This window comes from Nesoenas mayeri, assembly GCF_963082525.1.
Source record: "Nesoenas mayeri genome assembly, chromosome: 15".
In the NCBI taxonomy this organism is placed as follows: domain Eukaryota; kingdom Metazoa; phylum Chordata; class Aves; order Columbiformes; family Columbidae; genus Nesoenas; species Nesoenas mayeri.
Genome location: NC_137559.1, coordinates 3616691 through 3641156, shown reverse-complemented (window position 1 = coordinate 3641156; position 24466 = coordinate 3616691). Strand labels below are relative to the sequence as shown.

Genomic DNA, 24466 nt, shown 5'->3' with positions numbered 1-24466 from the left:
GTGCTTGTCTTACCCCTTTGCCTGTTGAGATAACAGAGGGGAATGGACTTCCCGAAGCGAGGGAGGAAAGGGAACGCAACGTTGCTAATTTAAATGCAGGGTTTTCTTCTGCTCCTGCTCAGGCAATGAGATATTTACTGGAGCTTTAAGCTGCAGATGAAATCCAAAATGCATTCAGGCAAAGTGCTGAGTTACAGTTGCTGTTATCTAGCTGTAGCACATGTAAAGTAGATTTACTTTTTCAAGAAGCAAGGAAATACTGAAAAGGGTGTAACAGCCCTGGCTGTAATGCGGTGGTGCTGATGCTCTTGCTGAGAAGTATTTGGGTCTTTTTGGCATCCCAGCATCTGGAGCTTGTTGATTATGTGGAAATCCAAATTTATTTCGCTGGGCTTTTGGGTAAAGGAAGATTTTTAATCCTTGTAGTTTAGCAAAAAGCTTGTAAAACTAACCCTAACGTATCCTAAAAACCAGAAGGTGCTGAGAAAAAGGAACTCCAAAACATGTTGCTCTAAGAATGCATTTTTTTTGGAAGAAAATACAATTTTTCTAAGTTAAACTTGGGATTTTTGTAGTGCTCGGTAAAGGTAAAGCTGTGCTGTTTGCTGATGCCTTCTTCCTTTCTAGCATCATGGTGGGTTGTGACAGCAGGGCCTTAAGACCATTTTTTTGAGGCTTTATTAACTAGTGTGCGTAAGACACAGTTAGGAGCGCTAGTAAAATCCCTCAGGTCTGCCATTATACCTGCCCTGTATTCACCTGTGTCTCTTCCTTTCACCTCAGCAGTTAAAGCTCAAGAAGAAGAAGGTACCATCGGATCAGGAGCAGCTGGCCAGCAAGCTTGACAAGGCCCTGTCGCTCACCAGACAAGACAAACTCAAATCCCCCTTCAAGTTTGCCGACAGCTCAGGGGGAAAACCGAAAACTGGTGGAGGTGGGAGCAGGTACCTCCCACCCCACGAGGCTCTGCCGAGCAAGGAGGAGAAGAAGAGCCTGGCCAAGAACCTGGGCCTGTCACTGAAAACCACCAAGGAAGGTAAAAACAAAGTGACTGCCAAAATGAAGAAGATGGAGGTGGGGTTAAAAGTCAAAAATCAGCTCAAGGTTTCCCATTCACCACCAGTATCTGAAATTAGCAGCTACTCCTATAGTAAGTAACCCCTCATTTATTTTTTTCTTAGAGTGTAATCTGTTGTGGGGTTTGTGGTGGGGATTTCTGGCCTCTTGGAAGGGACCTTGGAATTGGGTCTGGGTTTGCTCATGAGTGGAAGGCGACCTCCTCCCTGGCTAGTCAGTGCTGCTGTGTCTTTGGGGTGAGCGTGAGTTGTCCACCCAATGTGCCATCCAAGAGGTAGCCAATAGCAGTGTGTTTCTTTGTGGCCTGTTTGACACTGATCGTCAATGGGGAAAAATGCTTTAAAAAAGAAGTTGACCCGCGTTCTTGCTTTTGCTGCGAGTAGACGCTCTCCTTCTACCTTTCAGATGAGTAGCCATAGCCTCTGCTCCAGGAGGAGCTTAACAGTTGACTTCTGAAGTCCTTGTTGAGTTGGATGGGGTTGCCTTTAGTATTTTGCAATGGGAGTCAGTTGGAGAAGGCAAAACCTACCAGCGGGCACTGGTGTTGTAAGCATCTTCCTTCCCTTCAGTGTTATGGCTTAGTTCCTGGCTGACTGTGCTCAGCCTTCCCATCTGTCTCATCAGTGTTCATCTACACTCTGGCATCTCATGTACTGATTGCCGTTTCTGAACCCAAAGTGCACCCGAGGCAAAGGATCCTGCAACCGAGCAGAGGTAGGGACCCCTGTTGCAGAAGGAAAAATCTGAATTGCAGATAGTGTAAGAGGTAGAAGAGTCTTTAGTGTTTTGGGCAGACAATGGGGCAGAGAGCACGTGAGGGAGTTAGAGTTTATGGTCTGAGGACTAGTTGTGTAATTGTCTTAGCTCACTTGCGTACGCATCTTTTCCTTTGCTTGCAGCTATTTCAGTCCCATGTTAAAACCCTTATGGGCTGTTTGTATGCATAACAAATGTATCTCTCGGTGCAGCACCGGTTTAGAAATTTCACTAATGGGAAAGATGATGAGGTAGAGGTTTTTCCACCTGAACAAATGTTTGGCATGAAATTAGCCATTTACATGGTGAAATAGGAGCCATTGTGTCCACTGGACTTGAACACAGCCTGCGGCTGGTCATGCTGTACACAGCACCCAGCGGTTCTGCTCTTGAATGTGCTTCGTTCCCAGGGACAGACACGTGGCTCCTGAACTGGGAGCGCTGGAGCTAATGGGGAGAGGAGGGAAGAGGCTGTTGCTGGAGCTAAAAGCCTTGGCTTGTGGCAGAGGGAGCTTTTGCAGCGCCCTGGCACTTGGTACTGTGGTTTCATGGAGAAAACCTCCCTGCTGGACGTAAGAAAGCTTCTGTCTGACCCCTCTCCTCTCCAGCGAGTCTCCTGGTGTAGAAATGTGCCCCTTCGCAACACGAATCTCTGCAGGATTGTTGTCCCTGAGGAACTGATGCTGAAATGGCTCAGCTTTGGTGTGTTGTTTTTCAGCTGTGTGCAGATTCAAGGAAGGGGCTTTAGCCTGTTGTTTGGTCACTCAAGCGTGATGGATTTGGGGAGGCAGGTTGAGCATATGGCAGCACCTCCCATGACTGGTGGGCTGCTCTTGTGGAGGAGGAGAAGTGGGACTGCTGCCAAGTGCTTCTGCCTCGTAACCTCATGATTTTCTAGCTGGAGTCCTGAAAACCTTAGGCTTAGATCCAAAAGGCAAGATGAGCATCCTATTCCCACCAATTTTAACAGAAGTCAGATGCCCAACATCATTTGCGTGTCTGTGTTTTGGACCTCGTAAACATCCACCCCTCATTCCTTCCTCTCCACAACCAGTGCAATGGAGGATGGAGGGAGATGCCCAAGCTGGGCTGGCACTGCAGAGCATCTGTTGCTGCTCACGGGCTGGAATGGTCCCCACTGCAATGTCCATAACACTGTGGATGTGTGTTCATAACACTGATGGTGTGTTCACGAGCCAGGAGGTGGCAATTCGTACCCCTTTTTATTGCGTCCAGGGGTACTATATACTTCTTGTTCCACTCATCAGGGGACCACTGGATAACTTCTTATCTCCTGCAGGGCTTGGCAGCTTTGTAAAGCCGGAGTTCGCAGACCGAGAGCGGCTTGGTCCCTGCTCCATTTCAGCGTACTTTATATTGCACGCTGCAGAGTGTCTGGGGTGGCACATTTGGAGTTATACATTTGGAATGAGATGTGTTGCGTGCTCGGCAGCTGGTCTTGCTCCTGCTGCCCATGTTGAAAATCCTCTGGGAGAGCTGGTTCGTGTAGAAAAGGAGATTTAGGTCAGAGTGTTGAAGACAACTGTAATTCGTGTCGGTGGCCTGGTTCCTGCCATCGCTGCACCTTTGGTGGAGATCTTCATAATGGAAATGTCTACCTCAGTTTTCTGTTCCTGAGCTAAAAATACTCCTCGGATCTTATCTGAAGGGAGGACGGGAGTCATTTGGCCTAGGTGGAGAGTATCTGTTTCCAACCGAAAGAAGGAAATACATGTTTCTGTGTTTATTTGGCTCCTACTTGCTGAGCCCGAGACTTGTGGTGATGGAAGGAGCTGGCGGTGGGGGACGTGGCAGCACGCCGCCCCTCCTGCAGCCACTTCACCCTCGTGCTTTACAGCCTCTTCACAAAGAAACGCATGGAAGCACACTCCAAAAACACCCCCCCAAAAAAAACCCCGAACCCCCGTTCTCCGGTGTAACACTGTTCCCTCCTGCTTTGACCGTAGATACGGACTCGGAGGAGGAGGAGGAGGGATCCCTGAGGGACGAGTGGCCGGCGCAGCCCCCGTCAGCCCCCAAGCCGCGGCCACCGGGTTTCTACAGCGCGGCCAGGAAGGGCGGCCGGGCGGCCGGTGGCCCCAAGGCGGCTCCCCGCGGCGCGGCGGCCGGGCGGCCGCTGAAGCCGAAGGCGGCGGCGGGCCGAAAGCAGCCCTTCTGCCTGCTGCTGCGGGAGGCTGAGGCAGGATCTTCCTTCAGCGACTCCTCGGAGGACTCGTTCGATCAAGGTTACTAGTTTATAGCAAACGCAACCCCAAACGCACCCCTCCGCCATGGCTGCGTGGGGGCGGGCGGGCCGGGGGATGAGGGCAAGTGAGGGGGTCAGCCATTTTGATGGTCGGAGCCAGGGCGGCCATCTTTGTTCTTGGCAGCGTAGCCTGCTTTTATCAGTCTGACGTTTATTTTTTATCCTTTTTTGTACCTGTATCATTGTGATATTATTACTGTCTGGCTCTTTTAGAGCTTTTATATCAACTGGGTTTTAGTGTCCACCTCTCCCTGCTTTCCTGTTCCCTTCCTTCCTTCAGTTTTTCCCCCACTTTCTTCCTTGCTGCCACCACCACCATTATATTATTATTATCATTATTATTTTATTTCTTACTATTTTATTTTGGCATGTGCCTTATTGAGGTTTGGAAGGAGCTTTTTTTTCTTCTTTCTTTTTAAATTACTTTCCCTTTTATTTTTTTTCGTTTTCCATTCTTTTTTTTTTAATACCGGGATACTGTTGTGTGGCCGTGTGACTTGATGTTTGTACTGCGATTTGGTATACCAAGCTTTATTAAACATATTGAGTTCATTTTTAACTAAACCTGTGTACCTTGTCTCTCTTGCTGTGTCTCTTATCAGGCGATTAGGTTGCCGCTTCACTTCATCCTGCTCTGCATCCCCCTCCTGCTCCCACTCCCCATGAGTAGAACTGGAATTAACCTAGTCTGGGGTACTCTCTATTATTCAAATATCCCTACTGCCTTTGTCCACATAAAGCCTCGGCTTTTCCCTCCCCACCCCTTTTAATTTCATTTTGGTTTTGTTCACACAGTTTTGTGTTTTCCGTTTTCAGTTTGTTTCCTCTGTTGGTAGATAAAAGGTGGAGGTGCTTGCTCCTCGTTGCTGCTGTAAGAAGCTGCTGAGTGCAAAGTCCCCGTTATTTAACAGCCGCAAAGTTTTCTTTTTCACTTTTTAAAACGTATACGGCGAGTTTTTACATCTCTTTTTGGGTGGTAATTTTTTTCACGTGCCCAGACGTAACCCACGGTGTTCAAGGATGTGGCAATTACTGCGTTAAATTCTCCGCCGTTTCCCTCCCTCGCCCCAATTTTTCTCTTGCAGCTCTTGTTTTTTGTCGGCCCGTCATTAGTACTTCAGTGGGAAAAGAGATTACTTGAGACTTTTCCTCCAGAGACACAAGGGGTTTCTGTTTTAGAGCACACTCATTAAATAATAATCATGGGGAAAGGTCATTTTAATGAGCCCTCAGCTCCCAAAAGAAAGTAGCTCGTCTGGACTGAATGCTAAGCAAGAGCATCCCCAGTTGTTATCATCTGAGTTACACGGCAGATCTGAATGTGGCGCAGCAAAAGCCTCTTAGTGTTTCACACTGCTCATAAGGCTGTTAATTGAAAACGGGGCTGGATAGTTTTGCTTTTGTTTTGTTATTTTTCTTAGTATTTTGATGTTAATTTCCTCCATGCACCTGTTTGTTTGTTTTTTTCTTCCTTCCCAACCCAACCTCCAAAGATTGAGAATTTAAACTCAAAATTACCAAACACAGCAGAAAGACACAGAATGCTGATTTGGTTTGATGTGGCACTGGGCTGGACCCACCATTGCATTTCAGAGAAAACCTGAAAGAGAGAAATATATTTTAAAAAGAAGACATATTTTTTCTTTAGAAAACCAAAAAACTTCTAAGAATTGTGGATTTTCTGAAAGGGTGGGATTGCCACATTTCCATGAAGAGTCTGCGTTAACTTCCGTTCTTCCCTTCCCCGTTCCTTCCCGCATCTTTTCCATGTTTATTTTGCTGCTGTTGGAAATTTTGAGGATATCAATCCCTTTTAGGTGCCAAATTCTTGAGGGCTTTTTGAGTTTGCTTTTTGGTTTTGCTCCAGGTAAGCAGATAGGTAACTTGTCCCTAATTGGCTTTGTCTATTTTTCAAGTAACCTGTCTGCTTTAAAAAAAGAATAAATCCCAATTTTATGGGATAAAGTCTAGGGAGGGGAAATGGGTATTGGGAGGAGGTTGGGGAATCTGAAACAAATGGGGAAATGCGTTGTAAATCCCTCTGGGGTGTTATTTAACGGTGGGGAAACCAAAGATGCAAAACCTCCTGGGGTGGGAGGTGGGGGTGGCGGGGAGGGATGATTTGCTACAGTTTTGCTTTTTTCTGCAAATGGTTTTTTTTTGTTGGTTTGGTTTTTTTTTTAGTTGTTCTCTCTCCGAAGCATTACTCGAAGGGATATTTGGGTAATAGGGTTTCTAATGGCTTTCCCTGATACTAAACCGATTAATAACCTCAGCTTTTCTAGAAGTGCTCGCTTTCTCCTTGCAGCTGCTTGACCAACCCTTTCACCCCTGCCCCTATCCATGACGCTTTGAATGTCTGTGTCGGTCTCTTGCATTTGCTCTCACGCTGCACTAAAGAAGCAAAGTGGTTGGCTGGTTGTAGGGCAGACACTTCTCAGCGAGGGTCACTAGCCATGAACCTGAACCTTGACCATTGTTATGTAGGTAGGCAAAAATCACTTTTCTTTATGTCATCTGTCAGCCTCAGATGTTTTGGTGTTGCCTCCGTGATTAATGACACGTAGCTCTTTGCATTCTCTTGGTTATTTTAATTTTGAAGATGATCGCTGTCCGCTTTTGGCTTCGCTCTGTCCACGAAGAGTCTCGCATGGAAGGTTTGCTCGTGTGTGTGTGTGTTTGAGGACTCCAGAAATGCTTCACTATTTGCAGAGCTGCTTTTGGCAAGAAAAAGGTTTGCAGATGGGTCCAGGAGGAGAAGCCACTGTCCTTAAAGGTTCCTGTGCCACGATGCAGACTGTCCTAGTGTCAGGTGTCACCATGGCCCTCCCAATATCCATGTTGGAGGTGGGAGTAGCTGCAGGAAGACCTATTTTCACCAGGTTTGAGACCAAAGAGGTAGGGACACACTTGCAGACCAAACCATGTTGCCTGGTTGACGGGCAAAGCTTGTGGTTTTTCATCCAGAGGAAACTGCTAACGTGGGCTAAAGCCACATGGGACTTTGGAAGAACATCTGGATAGGTAATACCTTGAGCTTTCCGAGACCAAAGACCCACGCTTCCTCCTCCTCCATGCTCTGTTTTCCTTAAGAAATCAGTACCTTCTTCTCCGCAATCCTTTCCTTGACTTGGAGGATGATTTTATCCCAATTAAAAAAACAAACACAACAAGAAAAAACACAGCAGTAAGGGGTAACCACTTCCCTACACAGTCATTCCCATGTGATAGTTGTAATATCTTTAATTTTTTATAAGTACTTCTGGAGTCAGCAGCACAGCACATACGGGGGGAGAAAAAAATCTTCCAGTGATAAGAATTGGCTTGTTTGTCTGAAAAAATAAAGGTACAATCTTAAATTGGGCATTCAAAACGCAGTAACCTCCAGAATTTGGACAGATCACAGAAATGAGATGTCAATGACCCAGGAGCTGTCTAAAGTCTGCCTGTACTTAGCCTGCTTTGTATGCTATGTAGGCCTGCTTGGTGTTATGAGAAAATCATGCTATTTTGTTTACAATGTGAAATGACTCTTTTTAAGTGTGTGTTTTCACTCCCTCCTTCCCAAACCTTTCCTCTCCTCACCCCCCTCAACCCATCTTGCTACATCAGTCTTTAAGAAACCAAACTGCTTAACCCACTTCTGTTCATCATTAACAGATCTTCATTTACTGGTTTCCTACAGTAAAATACCACGGCAGCTTAGCTATTAAAAGCAATGAGAAAATTTAGTATTGTTAATTCAGTTTGGTTGTTAATTTAATGCAGGTAAAAATTGTAGAAAAAAAAGATGTCTTCTTTGGCTCCAGCTTATCTGGCATCAGTAGCATTTAAATATGAATTGATTGTTTGTTTTGGGTGTGGAGTTGTGTGTACACGTGTGGCTGCGTGTGTGGGGATATACACACATATACATGTGCTTAAAAATGTCAGTTAGAAAGGATATTTTTGAGTATTTTTCCCCCTAACCTTGCTCAGTGTTAAAAGAATTACCGTTGAATGATAAAAAATGATTTTTTGAAATGTCTTTTTCCCCATTGTTAACCAGAAACCACCTTTTCAGGAGAAAAATACAAAAATTGAGGCTTCAATTGTGTAAAAGTCTCTGTGCATGGTTTGTTTTAAACCCCAACGTAGTTTGGGTAGAGTAGGAGTAAAACCCTTGCTTCACATTAAATACAATGGGAGTATCTCCAAGAAGCTGTGCAGGTGGGCACAGCGCACCGGGACCATATATTTGGAGACGTAGTTTAGAAACATGGGTCTGGAGCGGCGCCTCTAATGCATTCTTTTGGTTTCATTTGTTAGTTTTTGTCCCTTGGAAGATCAGGAGGAAGAGGAGCGGGGATTGTGCTGTGCACGCAGAGTTAGCAAGAGGCGGCGGCGGAGAGATCTGTGCTGTGAATGTGTTAGAATGGGTTTATTTCCAGACTAAAAATTGTGTCTCATGCAGATAAAAATATAGGTGTTGGGGTAAAAATGCTGACAAGAGCCTGTGTTCCGTTGTCTTTCTGTAGCGTGACACCGTATATTTGAAAGAGGTTAGAATAACTGCCAGGTACGTTATTATATCGTATGTTTTGTGTAGCTTGAGCAACAGCCGCTTTCATCGTGGCTCTTAAAGCTGTTTTACCTTGGTGCGTTTGAAACGCCGCAGCACCCGTGTGCCCTCGCACGTGCGGAGTCTTTGAAGTGCTGATGGAGAGGAGCTGTGGGGAACTCACATGGGACAGATCACGGGGGAATTGTCCTGCAATCTTTCCCCCTTTTTGCTTCTTTTCCTCACTGACTGCTCAGCAGTTCCTCTAGGGCTGGTGTGAGGGAGTTGTACAAATTGATTCTTAAATCTTCTTTGCTGAGAATTACTGAATTTCAGAGTCAAATGGGATGCGTGGAGCAGTCTCGATATTTCATTGCGTGTCGCTCAACTCACAGTTTTGCTGCTTTTCAGGCAGGTGGTTTCTACCTCTAACAATAGCCGGGTTCATTTGTTTTCTTTTTGGTAGAAAAACAGCAGTTGTGCCCCATTTTCTGGTACGAGAAGGAATCCGATCACAATTTATCATGGATTTCTTTTTATGCGTGTGATTTTTATGCAAGGAATAAGCAGGGCTGTTGGTTTCTTGGTAGTTGCTGTGGGACTGTAGGTTTAGTAGCATTTTTATATCGCGAGGAACCAGCCTGAGCCACTGAAATGGGGAAGGGATTTTTATGCAGTTAAAAATCAGCGTTCTGCTATTCTCTGCTGTAAACTACAGAGAAAAGATCTTGTTAAAAAATAAAACGCAATTGCTGGCCATTACTTTTGTTGCTAAAACACAAGGATGAGAACACTATTTTCTGATACTCCTGTTATTTCTAATGTCACGGAAAAAGAACCCAAAGTGGGAAAATAGCACTTGTGTGATTGTTTTTTGGGGCTTTTTTGAATAACCAAGTGTTGAGGACATTTTTATCTCTCCCAGAGGGCATACATGAAAAGAAAGGGATTTTCCTGTTCGCTCCAGCTCATTTTGAAGGGATCTGGTTTCTCATCTGGCTGGCTTTCCAACGCGGGGACGGCGGCTGGCGGGGACAGCCGGGCTCCCGCTCACCACCGAGATCTTCCAGCGACCAGGAGAACCTGATGATCCTCCTTAAGCCTTCAATTTCAAGAGAAATGAAATAACTTTCCCAGACCCGCTTTTTGCAGTTAGATACATATATATATATATTTCTCTGTGCTCATATATGTGTGTGTATATGTATGTGTGTGGTATATGTGCGTTTGTGCAGTGACTCTCGCTCATCAGCACTAACCGGATGAGATGCTGTTAGAATTAATTGCCTTTGAGCCATGACAGACCCTTGGGAAGTGCTGTAGGGATGGAGATGTGCCACTCTCAGAGCATCTACCCCCAGAATACCTGCTGTATATACACATTGTAAAGAGAGCCTCCTGCTCTCTGCAGGTGTCAGCGAGGCTGATTTCTTGGCCAGAATTAGATTTTGGACTGTGCTGAGCTGGGCTTCCCTAGGCTGAGCTGTAGAGAGGGATATGAGAGGCACAGAGAGTTTTGAGGCAGAGCGTTTAAACACTCCTCCTTGTCTCCAACACTACCTGCCTTTCCCCCCTGATGCATTCTAAATCCATTGCTTTCGAATTACTCTTTCTCTCCCCCCTTTGCATTTTTGCCTCCTGCCCCATCTCCTCTCTGTGTCCTTCTCGCCTCCCACCAAGGCGCAGGCTGGTATTCCCCTTCCATGCTGATCTCTTGATTCTGACGATGCTGATGGATTTTGTTACGGAGGACGAGGCGGTGGGCGGGAGGGGGAATCCCACAGCTCCGAGGTTGGGATTTTCAAAGGAATTAAGCTTCTAATTCCTCCTGAAAGCTGCAGGGAAGGGGTGCGTGGCATCTTTTTCAAATCTCTGCCAACACCCTGCTCTTCCCTCCCTCCCTCGCCTTGAATGTGGGTCCTTTTTGCCATCCTCTGTTTTACTATGTCCTTCGAGGGTGGTGGTAGACAGGGTGATACCGTTCATGTGGCTGCAAAGACACAAGTGTGTCCCTGGCCAACATCTTCTGGCTCAGCCCTGGGGTGGCTCAGTGCTACTTAGGTGAGCACGGAGCAGCAGGAGAATTGACAGTTCGGGGTGGAAATGTGGCTGATGCACAACTCCCTGAGATTTGTAACGGGTTCTCTTTTTTCTGCGTGCTAGATTCTAGCTCAGAGGAGGAAGAGGAGGAAGATGAGGAGGAAGAGGAAGAAGCAGAGGACTACGGGATGGACAACACCGACAGGCTTTCATCACCTGCCCTTGATGAGAGCGGCCTGGGCCTTCTAGCGAGGTTTGCCGCCAGTGCGATGCCCAGCCCCATCGTTCCCCCTCCGCTCTCCATCATCCAGCTGGAGGCCAAGCAGAAGGCGAAGAAGAAGGAGGAGCGGCAGAGCCTGATGGGTGAGTTGCGTGGTGAGGGCTGATGCCATGGGAGCACGGTGGAAGGTTCAGAGGGTCCCCGCCGTGCTGCCAGAGAGCAGGTTGTTCCCCAGACGCTGTCTCGGCCTTTTTGTGCTTTTGTGTGCTCAGTCCTGATGCTGAAAGTGGGAAGAATCACCTGGCAAGAAGAACCAGTTATGGGTATGGCAGGTTTAGCAGCTGCAGACGTGGCTTCCCTATGGGCAGCTGGCCTGTGGCTTCCTCAAGAGTTTCCTCTTTTCCTACCTGGTGAATCCTGAACAGTTGTGCTGCAAAGGCAAGCGATGGGACACTGTCCCCCTTAGAGCGCTGGAGGCGAAGTGCTGTTACATTTTAGAGAAGGAATGTGCTAAATGCAGCTGATCTTGGATACCCAAGAGTAGCAGAGACACCTGAGCAGAAGAAAAACCCCTTCAATCAATCCATCCCATCAGCTTCCTCACAGAAACCAACCATCAAGACTTGAAACAAGCATTCCTTCCTCTGCTTGTGTGTTTGCAGTGCCAAACCCTGTGTTTCTGTCCCTGTCCCTGACTCACTTTCAGTGTGTTACACATAATGGGCAGTTTCATTTCTTCCCCTCCCCATGCCCTGATGCACAAGTGCCCGTTGGTGACATCGTTCCTGGTCAGACAGCTCTATATGGGCTCCATTTATAAATTCTCTATTAATATTTATTAAGCGATAATGGAATTTATAGCATGCTTCAGAATGGAAAATGATGTCTTCATTGGGAGCCCAGCTTGTTTTAGCACCGTTTCCATGCTATATTTGGCTTTGCCGACTTGTTCTGACAGCCTCTGTTAAGGATTTATATCCTCCTGTAACCTGCCCTCCTTGAAACTGGAAGCGTGTAGAAATTGTCTCATGCGGCAGTAAGAGAGGAGAAGGGGTGTTGCAATTTCCAGTGGGTTTTTCATTTTGAGCCTTGCCAGCTTTGGTTTTGACAGACTTGCTCTTTGCTGGGGCTGTCTCAGGGAAAGAGGTTTGGGTCAAACTGAATTTACCCAGGAAAGTGAGTATATTTGGGAGAGGAGGACTAAGAGAAGATGCTCTCCATGCTTGTGCCTTGTACGTTTTCATTTACATGAACGTCTGGTCCTATATGTCCTTTCTCAAGGGTCTTCTGCAAGCAGGGGCCATCACTGTTGGGCTTGAGAAGAGATTCTGCCAAGCGAGGCCTGATTTCAGACCTTGTTGGTCTGAAGGCAAGAGTCACGCAGATGAGAATGCAGAGGGGACAGATCTACAGCAGGTTGGAGTGGGATACAGGAGAGACCTTTGGCTGATGCTCTTTTTTGGAGAGGGAGAACCAGGTTCTGCTGACGTTTCTACACATCTTCAGATGTGCTGGGCCATCCTTTGAGGTCCAGTGCCCTGGGAAATAAATGGATTTAGAAAATCTGAGCTGAGTCTCTTGTTGCAACACAGACTTCACTGCATGACCTTGGGCAAGTTTCTTCCTGCTGTTTGTGTCCCTCTGACTAGGCAGCCACAGTGTTTTGCCTGCCCTCCTGCCTATGTTGCTTGGTGTTTAGGTGCTGCCTCGGTTTCCCTTCTGCCCCTGGAAATGTATGATCTTGCTCTCCTTTATCAGGTTCTGGGGAACACACTGAAGGTGGGGAACATCTTGGCAGTACTACAATATTTCAGGTCTCTGGGTACTGCTGTGCCCATCATGCTGAGCAGAGGCCAATGTGAGGGGATTTCCATTTGCCGCAGACAAAAGATCATTTACCTCTTGACTTCAAGGCGATTACCTGAGCCAATAAGAAGATCTGTGGTTTCTAATGGGAAAAATAAGCTTGCAAACTGGGTTTATTCAACTCATGAAAGAGAGGAGTCCCACCAGGAGGGGAGGAAGCCTCAGTGTGTGGGGTTCGTGCTTTGCTTCAGCTGAGGAACTCCTTTTTGTAGAGATGTTAGATGATTTTTTTGTCTTAGGAGCTTCCCTGCAGGGTTTTGGTTGTGGGAGAAGGGAGAAAAGGGAGGCAGGGAACACATGGACCAATACTGCCTGAATGGGTGGACTCTGATTTGGTGAGGGTTGGAAAGGGGAGCCCCAAGGGCTCTGTTGAGCTGACACAGCATCTTCCGCAGAGCCCAAAGGCTTCCAGTGGGATGTGGCTTTGACTGATATTTGAATCCTTTGCGCCTAGGGACGGAGTTTGAATACACCGACTCGGAGAGCGAGATCAAGATCAGGAAGAAGTCTCCGTCAGGGCTGCTGCGGGGCAAGAAGGGGCCACTGGAGGCAAGCAGCATCCCACCAAGCCAGACCCCCAGCAGCCTTGACTCTGGATCTGGGAGCACTGACAAGGCCAAGCTTGGGTCTGAGAAAGGCCGCAAGCTGAAAAAATTCAAATCCCCCAAGGACTTGAGCTTTGAGTTTGGGCTGGAGGCCAGCGATGATGACCTGTGGAACCGGCGCCGGAGCGAGCGGATCTTCCTCCATGATGCCACCATGTCCTCGGCCATGCTGAGCCCCGCGGCGCCTGCCAGCTCCACTCCTGTCTCCAAGCCTGGGCGCTGTGGCAAGGGGGCTCCCATGAGCCCCAAGAAGGAGGGCAGCAAGGGGAAGGAGAGGAAGGAGCTAAGCAAGGTGAGGAATTGGTGTGGGAGCCTTGGGAGGTGAGGGCGATGAACTCTGCTAGGGCACAGGGGAGTTAAGTCCTGTCTCAGCAGTTGCCCCAGGGCTGTTTGGCTGTCACTTGTCACCCCCTCCAGCCCTGTGTACACCTGGAGAAGCTGTCAGGCTTGAATCTGAATCACAGGGAGTAAAAGTCTGTTGGTTTTGAACAGGGCAGCTTACTTGTGTCACCCTCCGTGTCCCACATTCATCCTGCTCGGATTGGCCAGAGTGGACATCCCGCATTAAAACATCTGTGAAATCTCTCTCCCACTCTCTGCACAACCTTATCTGCTTGCTGAGCTGTGGCCCCCACACTGGCCTTTAAGGCTGTTCACCTTTTATGTGGTGTCCTCTGAGGGCTGCCGTGGCTGCTGGTGGCAGCAATCTCTTCATTCATCTTGGCCGAAAGCTCACCTCCCTCCGAGTCTGGTTCAGTTCATGGCAATGTTCTGGAGGAACACTGATTGTGGGGAGAGTTGGACAAGTTAGTCGTGACAGGAGGCCAGCTGGGATCTTCTTGGAGCTCTGTGTGGGAAGATTTGATGGGCAGGAATTGCTCTCCAGTGTAATGAAAACCTCTTCCCAAAATGTGTGACGTCTGAAGGCAGAGCTGGGAGATGTAGGATGTGGTACAGTCAGTGAACTTACTACGATCTGAATGTCATCCTACCTGTGCACAGCCTGTTCTTCTCCACCTTACCCAGCTCTTTACCAATTCTCTGTTCACTGATGAGAGTGTTTTATTTTTGTTTTTAGCAGCGGAAGAAGGGTAAAGAAACACCCTGCTGCTCCTCCTCCTCGTCCATGTCTCCTCCTGGCATCCCTAGCTCCCCATCTGATGTTCGTGTCAGCCTGGCGAATGCCCTGGGCTCCACCAAGAAGAGCAAAGCTAAAGTGAAAGGCAAAGATGTGAAAAAAGAGGTGAGACGCTGCTTCTAGTCTGGGTGAACTGGAGGGTTGCTGGCAGATCTCTGCTCTTTTCCTGGGCTGTTGCAATGTGAGGGAGAGAAAACAGACGTGCAGGTTTGCTGGGCATGTTACAGGCAAAATTCTGGTTTAAGTAGCCTAAAATCTGAGGAAAAGTGTCAGCTACTACCTGCTGCTACCATCTGGTGTTCATTTGATTTCATACCTCAAATTAATGAGCAGGATTTTCTCTGAGGCTGCCACAGGGTGGAGGAATAGCAAGGAGCGAGGAAATGGTGATGGAGTTGCCCTGCTCAGCGCAGGGTGAGCAGGTCCCCACTGTTTTCTGCTCTATTGCTTAGCCTGTCTTCTCTCATAACACATATTTCTGTGTTATCTCGCGTGATTTCTGAGTGTAATGCTTGTGGTGCGAGTGTAACAGCAAAGAAATGGATTGTGGGGTTTTGAGAAGAAATAGGAGCAGTGCTTACTGTCTGTTCAGTGCCGGCAGAGTCTCAGGGACACTGTGCAGAGAGATGGTGACTGCGGAGCAAAGCCACAGCTGTCTGCTCCACAGCATCTCTCCCGAGATGTGTCTAGGATGTGTGGAATAGCTTTTGGTCAGCTCTCAACAATGGCTAGGGATAAACCCAGAAACACAAAGGGTTTTTTTCAACTTGAGTCCACCCACTTAACTCTCTGTGTGATTAATGTTGCTGAGGATGGAGATAAGTTTGTCCCAATATCAGGTTATTTGTTGCTGGGGGAAGGTGAGATGGGCTCAGACTGTCACCTGTTGTCATCCGGCTGACGTGCTGCTTGTTGCCCTGCAGAACCGCGGGAAGGGAGGAGCTGTCAGCAAGCTCATGGAGAGCATGGCAGCAGAGGAGGATTTCGAACCCAACCAAGACAGCAGCTTCTCAGAGGATGAGAACATCCCACTGAGCATGCTGGTCGAGAGACCGGCCACCCCAGGTGAGGGCAGGAGCGGCCGGGGGCTAATTTTACAGGTGGCGGAGCTGGGCAGGTTTCCCAGGGCTGCTCAGAGGGAGGACTGTGCTGCTTTCACACGTTACTCATCCTAAGCCATGAGTCCTTGGGGTGGAGATACCACTTTTCTAGTTAATTTGGCTTGCCAAAAACAAGCCTTATCAGCGTGGCCCACTGTGCCTTCTAGCTGAAGCCCAGTCTCTGAGCTGCCCTGTTTTACTGGTATATTATTATTACCAAGAGGGGGCACTTTTTATTATTACCAAGAGGGCAAAATTTCCCTCTGGCAGGAGCTAGCCAGAGAGTGCCCTTTCTGCAGGGGGCTTACTGGCCTTTTCCTGGGAGAGCGCGATGCTGGGAAAGTGAGGTTTCATTCCCCCCTTGCTGTTGCTTTTTCATGTATGGTGCTCTCTAATCCCCATCGTGCTCCGACACCTCACAGCTCCCCGCTCCTGCATCATTGACAAGGATGAACTGAAAGATGGTTTGCGTGTCCTCATCCCCATGGATGACAAGCTGCTCTACGCCGGGCATGTCAAGACAGTGCATTCACCAGACATGTGAGTTGAGGGGCTCTGCGGGTGAACGGGGATGTAGCTGGTGCAGGGATTGGTTTGGGGTTGTGTAGGGCTGGCTGGATAGAGTCTGGCAGGAAGGGAACGATGTTCACTCTGGTTTATCAACACTGAAGAAAATCCAATTACCTCTCATGAAATGCTCTCGACTAAACTGGTAGTAGGGCTCAGAGGGAGGTGTTAGCTGATCGGGATGATACCTTCCATGTGCCGTGTCTGACCAGGCCTTTGTGTTTCAGATACCGCGTGGTGGTGGAAGGCGAGAGGGGAAACCGTCCCCACATTTACTGCCTGGAGCAGCTCTTGCAGGAAGCGGTATGTGCGGCCAATGGGTGCCTGTGCTTGGTGCCTGAGCCCTGATCTGGGGCTGCAGGGATGTCCTGCTCCTGCCTTGGTGGCCAGTCTGGGCAGAGCTCCCCTTGGTGTGCGTCACTGCCCCACAGCTGAGCTCCCCCACTGACACTGAGCACTGGGCCTAAGTGCCAGCAGGGAAACTGTCCCTCGCCTTTTGTAGAGCTGCTTTGCTCCACACCAGGTGTAGATGGCTGGTCTGTGCTGGTACCAGGAACATCAATAATTGCCTTCCTCTTGCCTTGAGCAGATCATCGACGTGAAACCACCTTCAGTGCGGTTCCTGCCCGAGGGCACACGGATTGCAGCCTACTGGAGCCAGCAGTACCGCTGCCTCTACCCAGGGACAGTTGTCCGAGGTGAGTCCATCCTGGCTGCTCCGTGCTGTGAATCAGGGGATATCTCAGTCCTACATGTCCCCAGGGATGTCAGGCTTGTCTGGGGAAGCCCTGAGGTCTGCTGTGGGTGTCCTGGAGGTCAGAGCCTGTTCCTCTTCTCCAGGTCATGCCCAACTCAGTCATGATGCTGGTTTAGTAGCATCCTGTTGGTCCAGGAGATGTACTCTTGTAGGAAGAGTTCTGAGCAATTTAGGAGCTTAAAATATCAGGGAAATTCAACACGTTTCAAAAAGGCAGAATTAACTCCAGGCACCAAAGATTTCTGAGGTTGTGGAGGTTTCTAAGTCACCTCCACAGCCACAGCTTTGCCTCAGATACACCCCCATCTGGCCCCATTAAAGAGCTCTGGATAATTCTGCCATCGCCGGCCTTTCTTTTGGGCTCTTGGTTGCACAACAGGTGTATAAGGGAAGAATTACACTAAAGGGAAGAGTTACAGGCCAGTGATGTTAGTGCAAGAAGGGAGGGTGGGAGCACACCTTGCTTCTCTTGGAGAGAAATTGAAAAGCAACAAATCCCTGAGGATCCTGCGGTGAAAACAGGCAAGTGAATTACTACAAGAATATAGGGAAATAGGAGAAAGAGGTGGGAAGTCAAACTGGAGTGGTTGTTACGTTCTGGATCAGGGCTGGTGACTGGGAAATTTTATGCTGGCTGAGCTGGTTTGGTGTTATCAGGGACTTTCTGCTGCAGAGTGAGCCTTCTATGCTGCCCCTGTGCAACCTGGGAAAGGTGGGGACAGGATGATTTGGAGCTGGTGCAGGATCCCTGTCCTCCCCCACATCCCCACTTCCCTGACAAGGGGTTTGCGCTCTGATCTCTGTTCCTGATCCCATCTCCTGCTCCCCCAACCCACAGGAGCCCTGGATCTGGAGGAAGATGCTGATCTCATCACAGTAGAGTTTGATGATGGGGACACGGGACGTATCCCACTGTCTCACATTCGGCTTCTCCCACCTGACTACAAGATCCAGTGTGAGTTTTGCTGTTCCTTTTTTTTGCATGACACTTCCCAAAATGAAATGTAGGGAGTTTCTCGCCACCTGCTTCTGAGATTTGGGGATGAGTTGACAGGCTTTCAGTCACAAAAGACTGCACCATCAATTATGGACATGAAGGCTGGGGTGGGATGTAAGCCATATGGAAAAAGGCCCAGTCCCTGTTGCAGAAGTGGTAGGGATACATTCCCTGGATCGCATCTCTGTTTTATGTGTTTTATTTGACTGCATTTGACAATCTCTTTGACCTGTTCCAGGTGCTGAACCTTCCCCGGCCCTTTTGGTGCCCAGCACCAAGCGCCGTAGCCGTAAATCCAGCAAAGACGCTGGAGAAGGGAAAGAAGGAGCTGCGCTGGGGTCAGAGGAGCCCGTGTCAAAAGGCAAAGGCCGAGGGAGAAAGCCAAGTGTCAAAGCGAAAGCTGGTAGGTTGTCACCACTGCCAGATCTGGAGCTGGGAGGGTCCTTGCACAGTTCCCTACTGCTCTCCCCGAGTTAGAGCTGTTGCCTGGGGCAAGATTTGGAGGGGAAGGGATGCACTGCTTGATGCAGAGCATCCATGCATCAGCTCACACTGCTGTGGTTACAGTTTGCAGAAGGTTGGCTCAGCTGCCTGAGCAGTCAGAAACAACCCACCCCTGGCCAGAAACCAGTCAGCACTGGTGTCTGGTAGTATCTGAGCTAATGAAGCCTGTCTGGATGGATGCCGTCATGCCTTTGTGTTTCTTCCCCCTGCAGAAGAGGCTGCTTTGCCCGAAGAGAAGGATCAGGTTGAATCTTCACCTGTAACCTCTTCAGTCCCAGAGAAGCCAGCCTGCTTGGGCAAGCCAAGCATGAAGGGGTCACGAAAATCGCAACCGCTGCCGACTGGAGGCTCTCCTGCCCCCACAGAGGAAAAGCGGTCAAAAGCCAGCAAAATGAAGATCTCCGCTAAGCTGCATAGCCCCCCGCAACCCGCTTACCAGCCTGCTGTGTTCAGCAGCATCCTCGGCACAGAACCCTACAGTGATCTCCCGGGAACGCTGGCGGCCTTTGGCTCCAGCGATACTTCAGCGTCGAAAAGCAAGGGCAAGAAAGGGCGTCCCACAGAAGAGACGCAGGAGTTTGGCACCATGGTCAAGGCTCAGAGGAAGCATGACAATGAAATCCTGATCAAGCTGGACCATGAGGGCGTGATGTCTCCAAAGACAAAGAAGATGAAGGAGGCGATGAGGATGCTGGAGGACTCGAACCTGGCCAGTCGCCGAGACAGCAAGAGTCTCTTGGGGCTGGGCTATTCCCCTGCAGTGGGTGCAGAAGGGAAGCAGAAATCTTCCCGAGTCAAAGCAGCTGAGAGAGACCCTTCCCCTGCCAGCTTTGGAGGAAAGTTTGATGGCTCCGCGGAGACCCTCACGGCTTCAAAGGACCAGGAGGAAAAGGCAGCAGCTCCAGCAGCCGTTGATGAGTCTGAGAGCAACAGCAGTGACAGCAGCTCAGAGTCAGAGGGAGAAGAGGAGGCTGAGAAGAACCGAGGGGAAGCCCAAGACAGCAGCTCAGCCAGCTCGAGAGCATCCACCCCTCTCTCTTCCTCCAACTCCTCCTCCTCTTCCTCTTCTAGCAGCAGCTCCTCTTCATCCTCCTCTTCTTCCTCTTCCTCGGCCTCATCGACCTCTTCTTCATCGAGCTCCAGCTCTTCTTCCTCCTCCACTACAGATGAAGACTCCTCCTGTAGCTCTGATGACGAAGTAGCTGAGGCCCAGCCAAGTTCCTCGGTGCAGCAAACCCTCCCACCCAAGCAAACCAAGCAGGCAGGGAAATCCCGCGCGTCCTCCCACCCTCAGAGCCAGAAACAGCCGGCGCAGCAGCCGGTGCAACAGCCGGCACCACAGCAGAGTGGCAACAAGAGCAGGCCCAAAAAACGCGAGGGCATCCACCTGCCCACCACCAAGGAGCTGGCCAAGCGCCAGCGGCTGCCATCGGTGGAGAACAGGCCCAAAATCGCCGCTTTCCTTCCTGCACGGCAGCTGTGGAAGTGGTTTGGGAAACCCACACAGGTAAACAAGGGCCTCTCCCACTGCTCTGTAGTGCTTGGTGCTGATGTTTGCTTTGTGGTGCCCCTGACCCGTGTCCTTTCCCTTCTCCTGGGGTGGTGAAACTGTGTGTGCGTCCCCAGCCAAGGTCTCCAGTTTGCTAGGAGAGGTCTGGGGGAGCCATCCCGCATGGCGTGTCCCTCTGCCCCGAGTCCTCTGGGAACACCTGTGGATGCTGCTGACCCCGAAGGGTGGGATGTGGGACAGGGTGAATGGTGGGTGGGGAAAACCTGGGTGATCTCTGGCTGCTCACCTGTGTGATCTTCTCTTGACAGAGACGAGGGATGAAAGGGAAGGCCAGGAAGCTCTTCTACAAGGCCATCGTCCGGGGCAAGGAGATAATCCGCATCGGAGACTGCGCAGTTTTCCTCTCAGCCGGCCGCCCCAACCTGCCCTACATTGGCCGGATCCAGAGCATGTGGGAGTCATGGGGGAACAACATGGTGGTCCGAGTCAAATGGTTTTATCACCCAGAAGAAACCAACCCTGGCAAGAAACTCAACGAAGGCAAGGTAGGCTGGTCTCCTTTGCCAAGAGGGCTGCAAAGCTGCTTGCTCCCTTTTGTTTCCAAGGATGGGGATAACACCTATAGCCCGGTTTCTTCTTGGTACCATAATGGGGGTGGCCCCATCATTTCATGTTGTGGGGGCTGCCTGTGGTGTGGACAAGCCTGGTGGACAACCCCTTGAGCAGGTGAAGGGTGGGTTTTATCGCATTAGGAAATAAAGACTTCTGTGGTGGTCCAAAAACAGAGTAAAGAGCCAGACCAAGTCTTTTTACAATGTAAGAATAACTGGCCTGGTGCTCAGAAACACTGAATTTTGCACACATGTGCAGTGTGGGTTACAGTAGGGCCTTAGTATTTATTACCAATGACTGGACAGCAGCTGAAGTTGTAAAGGCACGTGTGGAGGGGATAGCATGGAAAAACAACTATTTCACCTGCTTTTCATTTCTGTTTTCTCTTTTCCGCTTGGGCACAGCGCTGGGATCAGAAATCGGGCAGGAGTCTGTCCACAGCTTTGCAGGCATCCAACCAGAGGAAGGACTTTATGGAGGTTGGTGAGGTTGGAGGAGGGCTGGGCGGGGATGCTGGGGACACCGTAACAAATGCCGCTGGGGAAATGCCCCCTGAGCTTCTCTGGCTCTTGTATTTTGCCTCAGCTGCTGAGCCTGCAGTGCCCAGGACTTTGGATGGGTATTTTTCGTGAGGGTGGGAGTAGCGGCAGGTGCTGTGTGTTGGGAGGAACAGAGAGGCCGGTATCCAGCACCCATCTTTGCATTTGCATCCTTGATGTGAGGATGACGGACTCTCAGCTGCCGTATTCCCCTGCCCTTGTGTTCGGCGGCTGTGGCGTTCCCATCAGCAGGAGCTGAGCAGGCACAAGGTCTCAGGTTTAGCGCTCTGTCCACGCAGATTCGCAGTGTCCCTCCCAGGGCTGGTGGTGGGGATGAGTGGGGAGTTCTGCTCGAGTGTGAGCACAAGCCCTGGCCAGTTGCGGTAGATGTTTTTTCCTGTATATTGAAGCTGATGCTGTAAATGCTGTGAGATCTAATTGCTCCTTCTCTTTCCATCTCCCTCCTCCTGTTCTGTAACGCAGCGAGCCCTCTACCAGTCCTCTCACGTGGATGAAAACGATGTCCAGACCATCTCACATAAGTGTCTTGTTGTCGGTCTGGATCAATATGAGCAGATGCTAAAGACGAAGAAATACCAAGACAGTGAGGACCTCTACTACCTTGCAGGGACCTACGAGCCCACTACGGGCATGATCTTCAACACCGACGGGGTCCCTGTCATCTGCTGACTGCCCAGGGGACACATGCCACCCCCTGGGAAGGGACGGGACAAACCTGAGGACGTGCCTGTTCAGACGACATGATTGTTTCTTTCAATGCTCATGACTTCTGTGTCACACTACAGACAGGAGAGAGCGAGAGACATGAGGAGGAGGGAGAGAGCTGAAGAAGGGGTTGGGGAAGCAGTTACAGGACTTGAAGACGCCGTTGAGTGGTGATGCTGCTGCTGCTTGAACCCCAAGGCTCCTCTGGAAGTGGCTTTAAGTAAGGTGACACTTGATCAACTTCTCCCTTCCTCCTTTTGGTCCAGGAAAGCACATGGGTCTCGTGATCATTTCACCAGCGGGACCCCCCCCGGCAGGAGGGATCTCTTTTGTGTCATTTGTCCCCATCAGTAACTCAGAAGCCCCCTGTACGTGGAGGGACACCCGCTAGCCTTCTGCATACGCTCCTCTCCGTCCTTATATTCCCTTTCCTGCTTAGTTTCGCATGACCCTTTAGGAAGGACAGGGTGAAAGAGAAAGGAGATGAGTCTCTCTCAGCGTCTCGTCTCGATCCTCTCGGCGCCTTTTTGCGGTTCCTTTTCCCTGGAGGGCCCTGGCCGGGCTGTGGAGCGTGGAGGGGCAGAGATGGCCCCAGCACCAAGGTGGCAGAAGAGGCCTTCTGTGCTGGGAGGAGCCGGGTGAAAGACAAGCCAACATCCAGTCTGGAATGCTGCCTTCCTGCTGCCTCGAACAGTCTGAACCCACCTTCCCCATCCCTCTGCCCTGCAAAGGGGCTGGGGAGGGCAGGGTGGCAAAGAAAGAGCTCATCTTGGAGCGTGCAGTGAAGAGGGGAAGGAAGTGACTGGGAAAAGCTGCCGCTGGGTGCTTGGAGCAGAGGAGACCACAGCCCGTTGGATTTTGCTATCCCTCGCCCAGCTTTACCCTCCATACCTGAGCAGAGGTGCGGAGCTGCTGGGACGCCCTCGCCCCTCGTCTGAAGGAACCAGGGACAGAGTGTGAAGCCCGGCCATGCCTGCCTGTGGGGAGGGGAGCGTCCAGCGTGCTCCATCCAGCCGTCCAACCTCCCCGTGGCTCCCGGAGAGCCGCCACCATCGCCTCCCCATCCTTCTGCAGCACTGACCCACCGTCTCGCTCCCCGGGCCCACACCGGAGCCGTGGCGTCACCACCAGGGTCACAGCGGGCTGGAGGGGACACCGGAGGAGAACCACGCAGCAATGCACCATCCTTGCACTTAAAATAAAAAATAAATTTAAAAAAAACAACCTCCAAGAGACGCACTGATCTTCACAGCTACCGACTCGCACTACAGATCGCTGGGACAGAGCTCGGCCCGGGCTCCGGTGGGGACACACTTGTGACAAGGACAGATTGGGAACTATCCGCCCTGGTACCGGCTGCTTAGAAGGGGCTGGAGGACGGGGCTTGGGGGAGAATTTCCCTCCCTCATGAAGTTATCCACTCGTCCTTTAAATGAACCACATGGTGCTGAGCTCGTACCATCTCCACCGCGGGCCACTGCCGCCTCGGATAGTGACGGTTCTAGCCTGTACAGTTTTAATGTACCAAAAGACTCTTTAGCCCTCCTGTATTATAAGTCTTTAAATGGATTCAACTTTTTAATTATAAATATAAATATAAATATATATATATAAATATAAACTTTTTAAAACTGTGAAAAAAAAATTATGAAATTATAAAAAAAAAAAAGAAAAAAAAAAGACAGAAATTAACACAGTCTGACGTTTAGAATATTATTTTTTATTTCCTGTTGGATTGTGATTGTAAATGATCTGGGAACAGGCACAACCCCCCACGCTCAAAGTGTACTGTACGTCTAGAAGCAAATTGTGTGAGCATATTTTAAAGAGCGAGAGAGAGCGCGCGAGAGAGAGATTTTATGCTAATGTTAAATAGAAAGCACTTAAAACCCACTGCCTTCTATGGAACACGAGGATATTTCAGACAATCGAGAGGAAAGGAGAGCCAGGTTTTTGTCTTTTTTTTTTGTTGTTGTTTTGTTTTGTTTCTGTTTTGTTTAAGACAATTTTTTTGGCATTCTGTTTGTTGGAGAACTCCGTGTGATCTTTTTTCATATAAAAAAAAGAAAATTAATTGAAAAAAAAAAAAGCTCAACTCAAGGATGCATCTTTCTTTGTCTCGCTTGTCCTGACTGCGAGGTTTTGCTCCCCTCGGTGGCAATGAGCAGTTTTTGGCTCAGCACCCACCTCGTGTTCGGGAAAAGACCCGACCCAGGCGCTGTATCACTCTCTGGGAAGCATCTGTCTGTCTGTCCCCCTGCGAGGTGGCACCAAGGCTGGGACCCTGGAGCAGGGGACTGTCCACTCACCAGGGCCTGTGGGGCAGGAGCTGCGAGTTCTTCCCCTGCAGCCACAGCCACAGTGACTCGTATCCCTCCCAGAATGACATTTTGGGGCTTGAAATGCTGGATTTGCTCATTTTGCTCTGAGCTGCGCCTCAGCCAGGCTGGGGCTTGGCCAGGTGAGATCTGCGGCGCTGGTGGGGGTGCTGAGCCTGGAGCTCCTGCATCCTGCCATTGGGCTTCACATCCTTGGGAGGTGATGGTCGCTGACTCCTGGCACAGCGACGTGCCACCGGTCCCAAAAATAAGCAGCTGCCTCTGGTGTTGGCACCTTCTGCAGATCCTGCTCTGCACAGCCCGTTCA

General features: G+C 49.8%; 1 protein-coding gene across 1 annotated transcript in view; it reads left to right on the top strand.

The window, feature by feature from the left end:
- Window positions 1-21784, top strand: part of TNRC18 (trinucleotide repeat containing 18) — a gene marked incomplete at both ends in the record, with an annotated part of 53175 nt that extends 31391 nt beyond the window's left edge. The window contains 15 exons of the mRNA XM_080353844.1: window positions 784-1150; window positions 3801-4079; window positions 10803-11042; window positions 13220-13662; window positions 14449-14613; window positions 15432-15573; window positions 16031-16148; window positions 16403-16478; window positions 16765-16873; window positions 17771-17887; window positions 18168-18332; window positions 18646-19940; window positions 20252-20488; window positions 20960-21034; window positions 21578-21784. Of these exons, the coding sequence (XP_080209970.1) occupies window positions 784-1150; window positions 3801-4079; window positions 10803-11042; window positions 13220-13662; window positions 14449-14613; window positions 15432-15573; window positions 16031-16148; window positions 16403-16478; window positions 16765-16873; window positions 17771-17887; window positions 18168-18332; window positions 18646-19940; window positions 20252-20488; window positions 20960-21034; window positions 21578-21784 (4035 nt within the window). The remainder of the gene's footprint in view (window positions 1-783; window positions 1151-3800; window positions 4080-10802; window positions 11043-13219; window positions 13663-14448; window positions 14614-15431; window positions 15574-16030; window positions 16149-16402; window positions 16479-16764; window positions 16874-17770; window positions 17888-18167; window positions 18333-18645; window positions 19941-20251; window positions 20489-20959; window positions 21035-21577) is intronic.
- Window positions 21785-24466: the final 2682 nt, after the last annotated feature.